The sequence below is a fragment of the Seriola lalandi genome, unplaced genomic scaffold, assembly GCF_002814215.2.
Source record: "Seriola lalandi dorsalis isolate HSWRI2012SDOR001 ecotype SW California unplaced genomic scaffold, Sedor1 jcf7180002054945, whole genome shotgun sequence".
In the NCBI taxonomy this organism is placed as follows: Eukaryota; Metazoa; Chordata; class Actinopteri; order Carangiformes; family Carangidae; genus Seriola; species Seriola lalandi.
Window position 1 is genome coordinate 169,267 of NW_019525496.1, and position 13,333 is coordinate 182,599.

Here is a 13,333-nt window from a genome sequence, read left to right on the forward strand (position 1 = left end):
AGCTGCTGCAGCTTCAAAACATCTTTCACCTACAAGTCTCATCTACAAAACCATCAGCCAGTCAGTGGAGAGCATTTCACATGAACTCACATTTACCTGGAAGTGAGTCACACAACATCACCTCATTGGCTGATCTCGTCCTCATGTTGACACTCAGCGGGTTCTACCATCTGATGATGGACATTGACCAGGTTCTCACTTGTTTTTTGGCCTCACCTGAAGTTGGAGACTCACCTGTTGCTCTGTCTTTACCTGGTCAGCTCTCACCTCGACCCTCTGATACTCTCACCTGTGCAGGTTGACATTCACCTGGACACTCACCTGTCGCTCTCACTTTTAACTGGCAGATGTAACCTGTCATTCTCACCTGTAGGTTGAAAGCTACATCCCTCTGGTGATGGTCACTCACTCTGACCTGATGCTCTCACCTGTGTGAAACAGTACCAGGGTTCACAGTTGAAATGTTCTCCAGGTTCCAGGTAGAACCACAGAGTGAGAACCTAGATCAGACTAGGTGGTTATCAACAGAATTATCTACTGATGGACGCTAATGTAAACTGAAGGGAAGGTAACGAGTGAGGCAAGGAAGACAGCGACAAATGAGTGATTTTAATGGAAGGTAGTGAAAGAGAGGAGCAGGGGGGAGGAGGGGGGAGGCGGTTTGAGGGTTTTAAAGGTTCACAGTGAGGACAGCAGAGTGATTCCTGTCCTGACGCGTTCTTGTCAAAACAACATTTATTACTCATACAGACTGAAACCAGCCGACATCCAAACACCAGCTCTTTGATCCTTTGCTGCAGGTTCTCACTCTGAGGCTCCAGACCCCAGAGGGGACGCCGGTCCACCTGTAGACAGTCCTGACACCAAATGGAGCTGGTACTTGTGTGACAGACAAGCTGCGCAGTACATGTGAAGTGCAGTGTGAAGTCAGGGACTGGAGGTGAGTCTGGAGCAGGACTGAGTGTCCAGGTCCTTACAGTTGACTGTATGTTCTGTACAGGTGAAGGTAACATCCAGTCCTCAGGTGTGTGAACCTGTTTCTACTAAAGTGTGTTCAGTGGAGGTGAACTCATCATCGACCTGCTGAAGAGAAACTGTAACAATCTGAATCTCAGGTCAGAGCTTCTCAAACATTTTTATTTCATCCAGAAACAACGTTAAAGGACCCACAGACTTTTACAGACTTTTAATTCTGTCGGTTTTGACATTGTTTAAATGGTATTTCCTGTTTTTAATTAACAGGTTCTGGATCCTCCTTTGATGTACCAATACAACTGATTAATTCAGTCCATATCAGCCCACTTCAGTCCAGGTTCAGTGTGGTTGGAGGTCTAACTGCTTCAATAAATAACCCAAACAACAGAAACATCATTTAATGAGTGATAGTTTTACAGAAACCGGTTTTTAAAATGAAGACCTGGTTCAAAATCCTGATCAGCTTCACACTTTAGTCTATTCACTGTTGAAGCTTTCAGCCACACCTCAGAGTCTTCCTCAGCAGATGGAGTTATTTAGTTATTAAGTGGCACATGAAGTTGTTGGGGACCCTGACAGGAAGTGGCACATCACTTAGCTCCACTCACTGAGAAAGGCCACAAAATGTGACTGAAAGCCACAGAAACAGTAAGTTGGGCCTTGAGTTTATGAGACCTCCTGCTGGCCGCTCTTGTCCTGAACAGGGCGCTACAGGGAGGCGATGGAAAAGGGTCTGTGTTGATTGACAATTCAGTCCTGACGGCAGTGGTTATAGAGACAGTATCTTCAGCAGTATCAGCAGTCGTGGTAACAGTCATTGTGGTAACAGTCGTTGTCGTAACGTTGTGGAGGTAGCGCTGCATCAGTAGTCGTCGTAGCGGTACGTGTTGGGGTAGGTGTAGCGGTAGTCGTAGCCGTCAGCCCGCTCTGTTTTGGTCTGCAGAGCTTCGGGCTGAAACGACAGAGACTTGATGACTCCACCCGACTCCTCGGACACCTTCACCTCCGTGGAGTACGAGGAGGAGGAGGTGTCGTCCAGCAGGGAGGAGCAGCCGGGGAGGCCCGGAGGTTTTGGGGGAGCACACGGCTGGTAGGATGGGAGGCCGGCTGGAGGTTTTGGACATGACTGATAAGGCGGGAGCGCTGCAGGAGGCTTGGGACAGGGCTGGTAGGAGACCTGAGGAGGATCAGGATTCCAGTTAATGTGAGGTTTAATCCCTGACAGCAGCAGACCCACCCCAGGTTTTCAGCCAATGAGAAGAGAGGCAGGTCTCCAGGTGTCAGATGTGTCATCACACCTCACTTCTAAAGGAAGTGGTACACCTGAGGCTCTGGACTAAGTGTTCCTGACTCCTGGGACAATAAAATACATAAAGCACCTAAATTTGGTGGATCCTACAAGATTGGACCCACCTGACTCACTGGGACCCTAAACTGCCTCCTCTAAAGATGTGACCCATGTCTGGAGAGCCTACTGTCTTCTCATTGCCTCACAAGACCTGGGTTTCAGTTCTACCCCCTTACCAAACCCAACTCACCTTGGTTGTTGTGGTGATGATGGTCTGCAGGGCTGCGGGGGACCCCGGGGTGTTGCCAGGGTAACGGCACGGGTACTCGGCACTATAGTAATGGTGGTTGTCGCCATAGGGGGCGGAGCTCTTCAGCAGCTCCTTCCAGCCTGGAGGAGGTTTCGTCGGGGGGTCAAAGGAGGACGAGGAGGACAGAGGAGCCGACGACGAAGATGAGGATGAGGAGGAACCCAAGACAGGAGCCACCCTAAACACAAACCAGAATCTGATTTAGGTCTGTTTAGACTGTCAATATGTGCTTTACACTACACCCAGAATCTGGTTTATATCTCTTCAGACTGTTACAATCTCATTAAACTGTTTAGATCAGGATTCAGTTTAAACATTTTTCATAAATCCAGGAATGTGGTCTGGTTTACACCAGTTTGTCAGGTTCTGGTTTAGGAACTGGTTTAGACCATTTTTCACCACCAGGATCTGGATTGTATGTGAGACTGACCTGGGGTCACAGAGGTCAGAGGTCACAGGATACGAAGGTGAGGTCAGGTATCCTTGAAACTCATAGCCGGGCCGTCCCATGTAAAGCCTGGGATTGGCTGGTTTCTGCAGTGTGGGCGGGGTCTCTCCCAGTGCATTGTGAGGGTTGTAGTAGGGCTCTGGGCTCTGGAATGCTGGGTAATGTTGCGGGAAGTTTGGTTCAATGAAGGAGATTCTGTCTGCTGGTTCGACGCAGGAGAGGAGGGTGGGACCCAGAGCCTGAAGCAGTCAACAAATAAAAAGTAAACAACAAACAAAAAACACTAACATCAACAAACAGCTGTTGTTGTTTGTTGTTGTTGTTGACCTGTGTTTCGATCAGTCGTCTTTTAGGTGTGAACGGAGGGGAACTGACTCGTCTCTTCACTGAACTTCTTCTGGCTTCAGTCTCAGACTTGGACTCTGGTCTGGGATGATCATGGACCCCTTTAGCCTGGAGGACCACAAAAAAAACAACAATGACTATAACAACAACAATAAACAAGATCAATATCAGAGGACACAGCAACCAGGTCTGGGTTTTGGATGTGTTTGGACCATCAGGACTTTGTTCTAATTTAGTCCTGTTAAACTATCTGGACCTGGTTCAAACCTGTTCAGACCAGTATCTGTTCTCAATCCTTACTCGTTCATACTGCCACAGCCTGTTGGACTCATGTCCAGGACCTTGTTTAGACCTGTTTACACTGTCAGGACCTGGTTCTGTTTAGACATCTGGGTTTTGGTTTAGATGTTTTTAGAGTGCCAGTTAGCATGTTTAGCATGTTAGCTCACCTGGAAGAAGATGGCCTTTCCATCAACTCTCCAGAAGTTGGTGACGGGGTAACCACTGTGACCGCGACATGGCAGCAACTCCAGACCGGCGTTACAGCTCGGACACAGTTTCTCTGAAACACAGAGTCCATTCTGGTGAGCATCAGCACAGGTGGAGGGTCAACAGGTTCTGGTTTGGGGTTTTCTTACTCTGCTGTTTCTGCCGGGCCTTGTCGCAGATGGCGGGGCGCAGCTGTAGTCTGGATCCATCCGGCAGCGTGCAGCCTCGTGAGCAGACTACTACCCCCAGACAGGACTTCTTCAGGATCTGACAGTTGTGGTTGTTAGTGTTTCTCATCGCCCAGCCAGACAGGTGGCGCTGAGCATTTTTATCCTCAGCTGGAAAACAAAGACAAGGACTTATATGTAACCGTTAGCTTTAACTGTTAGGTGTAGCAGTTAGCTGTAACAGTTAGCTGGTTTAACCTTAATGAACTGAATCTACATCACAACTTTTTAATTTGACAGATTTAATTTTAACAAATATTTCTCACCGCTGTAGATGTAGCGGACATAACCATCTGTCCACTCCTGGAACAGGTCAAACTGCTTCGTGTCCTGCAGACAGACAGGTGAAGACAGACAGATGAATGGACAGATAGACAGAGAGGTATACAGACAGACAGGTGAACAGATAGACAAGACAGACAGATAGACAGACAGGTATACAGACAGGTGAACAGACAGATAGACAGACAGACAGATGGACAGACAGGTAAACAAACAGACAGGTTAACAGACAGACAGGTGAACAGGTGTGCTTTTTGTTTTTGGTTTGTTGTTTTCCTTTGATGTTAATGACACGTTTGTTGTTGTTTGTTTGTATTATGATGTAATGTTTACTTGTGTGGACCTCAGGAAGAGTCGTTTCTACGTTGGCTAATGAGGATCCACATGAATGAACTAATGAATGAATAAACAAACAAACAAAAACAAACAAACAAACAAACAAACAAATAAATAAATAACTTCCTGGCTGGTTCTCAGTCTGTTTGATCACGTTCTGATCTGTTGAAGAATCAACAGCAGCTCAGTGAGAAGCTGAAAACAATCTGAACCAATAGGGCTAGCTTAGCTTAACTTAGTTTGTCTTATTCTTCTTATTTTAGCTTGTTTTAGCTTATCTTAGTTTAGCTGCTTGGTAGTTATTGAAACAATAATAAAACAGAGAGACACTAATCTGAAGTCTTAAAACAACTCGAACCCCAACACAACCTGATCACATCCACTCAGTCTAAACCTGGGTCACAGTTTCAGCTCCCCCACCCTGTGGTCCTGCTCTTGTAGACTCTGTGTCTGGTTTTGGTTTATTTTGGTCCATATTAATATTTATACACAGTATCTACACATAGAAATGAAAAACGACTGCATTGGCTGTAAAGTTGCTTTAGTTTTTAAGGGCTGTTTTATTTAATTACTTTCATTTTTAAGACAGAAAACCTCAGTCTCGTCTCAGGAGAACTGTCAGACTGCATCATCAACACGTCTGACATTTTCTTTTCTGATGGATTGTTCAGTGAATAAATAATGTATGGTTGCGAGCAGCAGTTTGAACATGTTCAGTTTTCTGTCATAGAAAAACAACATATCCTTGTCATATTGTTTTAACAGTAGATTTTCATTAAAGTAATTATCATATATGTTTCTATACAAAAAGTTCTTCTGCTGAGAGATGGTTTATATATTTTTATATATTTGAACATATTCTTCCCCGCTTTTTATAACCTAGAACATATACATATATATATGCATTGGGGTTTTTGTATATAATATATTTTATATATATATATATATATATATATATATATAAGAATCAAGGTATCAGCAGAATATTAAATATGTTCAATCAGCAGCATCTCCACCAACTACAACAGTGAGACACTGTTTAAATACCTCCAAACCACCAGGAGGGAATGACTGATGTAGCACAAGTACTTTCCTGTTAATACTTTAAGCACATTTATGATTATAAATACTTGTCCTAAAGTATTAGCAGCTAAATGTACTTGAAGTACTCACAGTAAAAGTATTCCTCTTATTCTGTATTAAAGGATCTTATTTTATTAGTTAATCATTTGTTTTGCTTATTTGATAAATAATAACAAGTAAATCAATCTGTGGCAGGGCTCATCTGTCACACAGACTACTCAAGAGCCACTTACCCTCTTTTGTTTCCAGGGCTTTTTATGCTTTACACTGACAGTCTACTTGAGTTCAACTGTTTTCTCCAAACAGGTCAGGACTGGTTCTTTATCATTCAGCATACTATTAATATCATTATTGATTATTGATGATCAGTATATTGTCTCACCTCTCAACTTGAGTTATCTTATTTATTTAATTTTTATGACCTTTAATAACCTCTTTGACTAAATGCTGCCAATTTGATGTTTCTCTTGTTTTATGTAAAGGTCATTTACTGGATCTTAAAAACACTGAGGTCGTGAGTTCAGCAGAACCTGAAGAATTATTGATTATAGTCTCCAATCAAATTGTGTACAGTTTCTGGGTATTTAAGAAAATTTAGAATGAGTCAAATTCAAATATACCTAGTCTGAATAAGTCGTATGAATAATGAGTATGCCTGTCAGTGAATGTGAACTCCCCATGTCCCAAAGGACAACCAAACTCTGTCAAAGAAAATCAAAGTATTTCTCTTGTCAATATTTTATATTTTGTTTCCATACATTATATATTACATATCCTATATATATTATTGGTGGTAAAACTGTGTGAGCTGTTGATGAGTGTGAGAGCTGATCTGGATGAGACGTGCGACCTGAAAAACTCTCAATTTCATGTTTTGGTTTCACTGAAAACAAAAATATAAAAACCAGTTTTTACTGTTTGAGCAACAACGGAGTGAAGAGCTGAGTCAGCCGAGTCTTACAACACACACACACACACACACACACACACACACACACACACAACCTTCAAATAACCTCAGAAACCTTCCAACTGATGACAGAGTCTTCAGTATTTATTACTGAGATTAATTTCATAATCATTTCATTTTCTGATTGATCTTTTTTTTTTAACTGCTGAACACTTTCATTGTCTTCTTCAAATGTTCATTCATTTAAATGTAATTTACAAACTGATTTCATGTATTTCCTTTGAGGAATCATCAGTTACTGTCGACATTTTACTGTTTAAATGTTGTTGTTTTTTTTACATAAATCAAAATGTAAAGCTGCCATCTTCATCCTCTGATGTCAGCAGAGTAAAACATGAAACAACGTTAACGTTCTTCTAATTATTCCAGATTAGAATCCTATAATGTCATTTCTAACCATCTGCACTACAATATTTCTGTTCCTCTCCGATTCTAGGAATACTGCGCTTCAGATTTTTGATACACCAAAAATATTCAGAGAAATAGAAAATATGATATTATATGATATATATATATATATATATATATATATATATATATATATATATATATATATATTTGTATATTCATGTTCTTAATTCCTCTGAAAGGTGTAGATAGTTTGGTTGGAGGATCTTATCCTTCATTTCTTTTCTCTCACACCATGAAGACAAGTTTGTTTTATTTTTTAAAAAGTAGTAAAAACTAAATCATTTCAAATAAAAGGGATTTATTATCTTTATACATTTACACACCAGACTACAAACAACAGTAAGACCATGGTGTCCGGAAATAAGAAAATATTTACAGGTAAAATATCTGAATGGTTCAATTAATAAATAAAATGTGTGATTTTATAATTTACTCTTTGAAGTTGTACAGGATCAGTAAAAATCCTCATCGAGAACATTTTACAATTTTTTTTGTTTTGAGCAAAAAAGAAAGAAAAAGAAAGAAAGAAAGAAAGAAAGAAAGAAAGAAAGAAAGAAAGAAAGAAAACAATGATTTGGTATTTAAAAGAATGAAACAGTTTGGAGGAAATATGATGACCAACTTAAATAAGAAGTGAAATGTAACATTTTAGTTCAAACATAAACAGAGTTTGATCTCATCTCTGCTTCTGCTGGATTCATCTGCTAAAATGATATTTTTATCAACATAACAGACATGTTCAGTGAAGGAAACGTTGATAACTGATCAATAATCACAGATAAACACTGAGCATGTTTGTTGAGTGGACGGACATTACCTTCCACAGTATTTCAATGTGTTCAGATGTTTTAAAGCTTCACTGTGGGATATTACATCTGTTTTATTTTATTTTCATTTTTCTGTTGGTGACTGTAGAAAGTTACAATATTCACTTATTTCAGGTGTTTAAATCCTTGTTCAACAGAGACATGTTCAGTGTTGAATCACGTTTGATTATTGATCAGTTATCAGCATGTTGTCACTTTGGAGATGTTCATTAAACCTGTTCTCATTTTTTTTGATAAAAAAAGATTTTGTAGATAGTTTTTTTCAGGATTTTAGAAACATTCAGGACTCCACCTTCCTCCATCCTCCACTCAGGATTTTAGCCTCATAGCAAATTGTGCGTTTTTTATTTATTTATTGACCATTTAATAAAATCTTCATGTTTTATTTTTATTTGTTTATGTTATACTTTCTCTATAGTTTATCACTCTATGTCATGATCTAAACATTTACCTTCAGGTGTGTAAATGTTTTCTTAAAACTTATCTTATTCTAATTTATTTCACTTTTGCCTTAAATCAGTCAAAACTAAAATATGTCTAAAATATTATGATCAGCTAGTAGCTCTATATCCTATTTAAGAAAACCATGTAATGTTAATTTATTCATGTTATCTGGAAACACTTTCTGTTCAGACCTACATTTCTTTTAAAGCTTCTCCACGCTGTTCATTGTGAGCAAACTTTGAGATTTTAATTTCTATTAATTTCATTGGTCCTTTTGAAGAAATGATGTGATTCAATCTCCAACAAAACTCAGTGCAGTTTTCCTTCTATTTAAACAAGTTGAATTATTCCTTGATTATTCATGATTGTGGTTTTAAAGCTTCACTATCAGGCTTTAATAAAAATTTTTATTTTGTTACTTTAATAAAATGCTTATTTCATGTTTGATGTTTTTATAAGAATTTAAACCTGAAGTCAGTTTGATCAGAAACGAATCTGCACGGACTCGTTTCTGTTTGAGCTCAAACGTCTTTCAGTTAAAGTCCAGGTGTAGATCGGTAGATTCTCCGTGTCTCTGATTGTCTGTATCGATCAGTTATCGATCAGTTTATGGTTACCTGCGGCAATTTGGGGTCGTTGATGTCCCATGTTAACTTCATTCCGACCGAACACACACAGTCTGCCTCTTCCCGCTCGTCCGCCCGGGACATCCTCCTGGTCCTGGTCCTGGTCCTGGTCCTCCTTAGTCCACTTACTGGTTCTGATCCGGATCCCGTTTAACCTCCAGATTTAGCTCAGACAGTAAAATATTAGAGAGTAAGTAGAAACTGGATCAGACCTGAACCGGGAGTCCTCAAAATAACGTCTAAAAATAAAAAAGATGACGTTTTTATCTGAAATGTGTCGAACCGGAAGCTGCTCAGAGTTTTATTTTTTATTTTTTAAATAAAATGTTAAAATCCCCGCGAGAGTCCTCCTGCCCAGACAACGCGTGCAGCTCCGGTGAGTCTCAGGTAGAAGTGAATGAACAGGTGAGACAGTCACGAGCCTCCGAAGAGGAGGATGAGGAGGAGGGAAGGAGGCAGAGGGAAGGAAGGAAGGAAGGAAGGAAGGAAGGAAGGAAGGAAGGAAGGAAGGAACAATGATAATATTGATTATTTATTAATTTGATGAATCAACTCAAACTGTTGAGAGTTTGAAGTTACGAGTTTTCTGTCACGTTTAGATTGTAGCTTGTTTGTATTAGTTGTGTATTAGTGTGTATTACTGTGTATTATTGTGTATTAGTTGTGTATCTGTTGTGTATTAGTGCGTATTAGTGTGTTTCTGATGTCCCTGGAGTTTCTTCATGTTTTCAGTGTTTCAGGTTTTAAAGCTGTTGATTCAAGAAATCTGTGTGTGTGTGTGTGTGTGTGTGTGTGTGTGTGTGTGTGTGTGTGTGTTGTGTAAACATTTCAGTGTTTCTCCCAAAACAAACAAACTCATTTGTCATCAATTAGAGGACGCAAAGAGGACTGCAGCTTCTACTTGACGACTGTCTGTCTGTTCTGAATATTTAAAGAACTGATGAACCTTCACCTTTACCGAACAACAGTTTGATCATCAGGTGAAAATAATAAAAAAAACAGTCACCACAGTCATTGTCACACACGCTGATGGTGTGTGATGACAGGTGTGTGTCAGGTTCAGGTTCATACATAGAATGACAGAAATAAATTTCCTGCTGTTTGAAGAAGTTAAAATAACGCTGATATCCTTCCGCCGCTGTAGGGACTATATTCTCTTTCCGCTGCTGCAGCGCTGCATCGACGCCCTGATGAGTTAATTGGCGACAGCTGTGCGCGTTCCCGACACACCTACAGCAGAAGAGGAGACACGATGGTAAACAAAGCGGGTTGTTTTCGTGTTTTCAGTTAAACTCCGTTTGTCCGGATCGCACGAGACGTTCACTGGTTTATATCCTCTTCGTTAAATCGACTTTTTTACCAGAAAACAACAAACAAACTTTTTCTGCTGAATTCTTTCTCCGGGAAACAACGTGAGTGGATGAAATGTGACGCCAGTTCACGTCATTTAAAGATGTTTGTTTGTGTTTAGGCGTCAGACTGAGACGATGTTCATGTTTCAGTTCAGAGAAGTAAACCTGTAGAAATCAGCGGCTGCAGGTGTTTCTCTTATTTTGTCCCCCTGTGTCGCTCAGTGCGGGCTGCTGCGCCCCCTGCGGGCTGCAGCGCCCCCTGCGGGCTGCAGCGCCCCCTGCGGGCTGCAGCGCCCCCTGCGGGCTGCAGCGCCCCCTGCGGGCTGCAGCGCCCCCTGCGGGCTGCTGCGCCCCCGTTGTCCGTCATAATTAACAAGAGATTTAATCCAACAGAGAGAGTTTTTTTTTTTTTAAATAAACAAAAATAACAAAAAAAGGGGGGGGGGGGGATTAGTTGTTGTTTCTCTGAGCAAAGAAAATAAAAGAGCAGGAAGTTTCTTTATGGACAATGTCAAATTAATTCATCAAAAACAACCCTAGTCTTTAATCACAGCGAGGTGAAATGACACACAAATCGTGTGTGTGTGTGTGTGTGTGTGTGTGTGTGTGTGTGTGTGTGTGTGTGTGTGTGTGTGTGTGTGTGTCACAGTTTCAGGTCCAGATGGAGGACTGTCTACTCCGTGGAGACTCGTCTCGTCTGGTTTCTGTGCTCCAGTATGAAGGACTGACCAGTACCACCCTCACCAAGCTTGACCAACTGGTTACCAAGGTAACGGGACAGTCACCATGGAAATGGTGTGTGCCTGTTTCTGAATGAACCCTGTGTGGTTGTTTGTGACCTCCTGCAGAGTCTGTGTGGATCCGGTTTCAGCAGAGTCCTGGTTGTGTTGAAGTCTTTAGAGAGTGTGTCTGAGAACAGAGATGACCTGCAGACGCTGCTGGACCACGGCCTGACTGCAAAGGTCTGATCATCTACTTACACAGTGTGTTTGTGGTAATCTATTATCAATAACTATTACAGTAATTCTGTTTACTAACAAAGAACAAAAATAAAGAAAATTTGTATTGTTATTTCTAGTTGTTTGTTTACCACATAGGTTTTGTTTGTTTATTGTTTGTTTATGTAGGTGGTGTTGTGGTTTGAAGCTGTGCGTAACCTGCTGACCTCTGACCTCAATAAAAGCTCCGCCCCCCTCCTAAGCCTGACTGAGGAGTTCTACGACTACTTCCTGGTGAGGAGCATGCTGGGAAATGAAGTCTCTTGCTTTTTTACTCACTTCCCTGTCACCTGTCCACTGCACAGGTGAGCTTGTACTGTTTTCAGCCAATCAGCAGGTTTGGTCTGCCCAGGTAAGGTGCGACCACATGAGACAGATTTAGACTGAGAGGTGAACCTCAGTAGTGCACCTCATGGACGTACTGCTCACCTTTGCTCGGTTTGATCCAGCACCAGGTCCTTCGGTGAAACCGGTCTGGATGAAGGTTCATGGACCTGCAGAGGACTCATGTCCTTCCTGTCCTGCCAAGGTTTCCTGTCCGGCTGGACAAATTTCAAAGCTCTGTTCTCTCCTGGTCATGGACTGGGTTTGTGGACCTGTGACCATGACATGGGAACCGTTTAGGGCATGATCCTCATGAACCCTGTACTCAAGACCGTAGACCTGGACATCACGGGTTTGAGACCCTGGAGAATCCGTCTTCATCCAGGACCTGAAGTTGTTGTAACCATCAGCTCATCCTTAGAGGCTCTGATGGGGGACTGCCAAGGACCAGGTCTTGTCCGAGCCCAGGTCCATCAGAACCCTTATCAATTAGAGTCCTGACCTGGGAGGAGATGCAGGAGACGGACGGCTGAGAGACCGAGGACACAGTTTCACAGACAGGAATAGAAGAGACTTCAGGTCACATGACTCTGTCCTCACATGTCCCATTGCAGCTGTCAATCAAACTTGATCTTGTTTATGTGCCACATAATGAGCATGACCCTGGTGCGCTGTCATGACAACCATGTCTCTTGGTCCAGGACCTCTGGACCAGGTCCTCAGCAGTGTAATGGACTGTATGTGCACCAGTTACTGTAAAGTTTAACCTCTGTAGATTCTATTTTATCTAGTTCTAAGGCTTTGATTCTTACTTCAGTCTGTGGCAGAAACTAACTGTCTGTCTGTCTACCTGCCTGTCTCTCTGTCTGTCTCCCTGCCTGTCTTACTGTCTGCCTATCTGTCTCTCTGCCTGTCTCTCTCTGTCTGTCTCGCTGCCTGTCTGTATCTCTGCCTGTCTTACTGTCTGCCTATCTGTCTCTCTGCCTGTCTCTCTCTCTCTCTCTCTGTCTGTCTCACTGCCTGTCTGTCTCTCTTGCTGCCTTTCTGTCGGTCTGCCTGTCTGTCTGCCAGCTGCTGGGTCAGGCCTCTCTACCAGGTTTGTTTATATATTTATTGTTGTTGATCTTCAGTCAGAATTTATTCACTTTGTGTTGGTTTCTAAACTCACCAGTCTGTCCACCTGTCTGTCTCTCAGTCAGCCAGCTGTCTGTGGTTCTTCTTCACTTGGCTCAGTTCTCTCTGGAACCAGAGATCCACTTTCCACTGCGACTGGAGGTAACCATGGAAACCATCAAAAACGCCTGATTCATTTAATGCTCCCTAGTGGTCTGTACTGGTCTCTAATGGTCTGTCCTGGTCTGTGATGTGGTCTGCTATCAGGAACTTTTCTGCTGTTTTTCTTGTTTCAGGCCATCAGAACTTTTAACAGCGTCCTGGAGTCTCTGAGCCGAGAGCAGCGGAGACTGATCCAGAACGACCTGAACCAGAACCACATACTGTAAGACTGGAGAACATTCAGATCCAAGACCCAGACTTCAGCATGAAAGTGTTTTAATGTGAAATCTGATCAGTGTTGTTGACGTCTTGTGCCGCCCCCC

General features: G+C 42.0%; 2 protein-coding genes across 9 annotated transcripts in view; one reads left to right on the forward strand and one right to left on the reverse strand.

Annotated features, from left to right (window-relative positions):
* Positions 1-1,116: 1,116 nt before the first annotated feature.
* gcm2 (GCM transcription factor 2) lies at positions 1,117-9,465 on the reverse strand. Of its 2 annotated transcripts, none has more exons than XM_023393904.2 (8): positions 9,053-9,465; positions 4,349-4,412; positions 4,005-4,193; positions 3,816-3,928; positions 3,397-3,474; positions 3,004-3,260; positions 2,514-2,751; positions 1,117-2,152 (listed from the first exon to the last, which is right to left on the reverse strand). In XM_023393904.2, the coding sequence occupies exons 1-8, from the start codon at positions 9,143-9,145 to the stop codon at positions 1,838-1,840; spliced, it is 1,347 nt and encodes a 448-aa protein (XP_023249672.1). In that variant the 5' UTR covers positions 9,146-9,465; the 3' UTR covers positions 1,117-1,837. The 2 variants fall into 2 exon arrangements, with proteins under 2 accessions (XP_023249672.1, XP_023249671.1); XM_023393903.2 differs by having other exon boundaries at positions 3,349-3,474.
* A 767-nt stretch (positions 9,466-10,232) lies between these two features.
* Positions 10,233-13,333, forward strand: part of sycp2l (synaptonemal complex protein 2-like) — a 17,915-nt gene continuing 14,814 nt past the window's right edge. For 4 of the 7 annotated variants that reach the window (XM_087170310.1, XM_087170311.1, XM_087170309.1 and 1 more), the window contains exons 1-7: positions 10,233-10,316; positions 11,063-11,182; positions 11,262-11,375; positions 11,541-11,645; positions 12,807-12,831; positions 12,931-13,010; positions 13,145-13,233. In XM_087170310.1, coding sequence (XP_087026436.1) covers positions 10,314-10,316; positions 11,063-11,182; positions 11,262-11,375; positions 11,541-11,645; positions 12,807-12,831; positions 12,931-13,010; positions 13,145-13,233 — 536 coding nt within the window. In that variant the 5' untranslated portion in view covers positions 10,233-10,313. The other 3 variants (XM_023394150.2, XM_023394153.2, XM_087170308.1) reach the window with 2 other exon arrangements.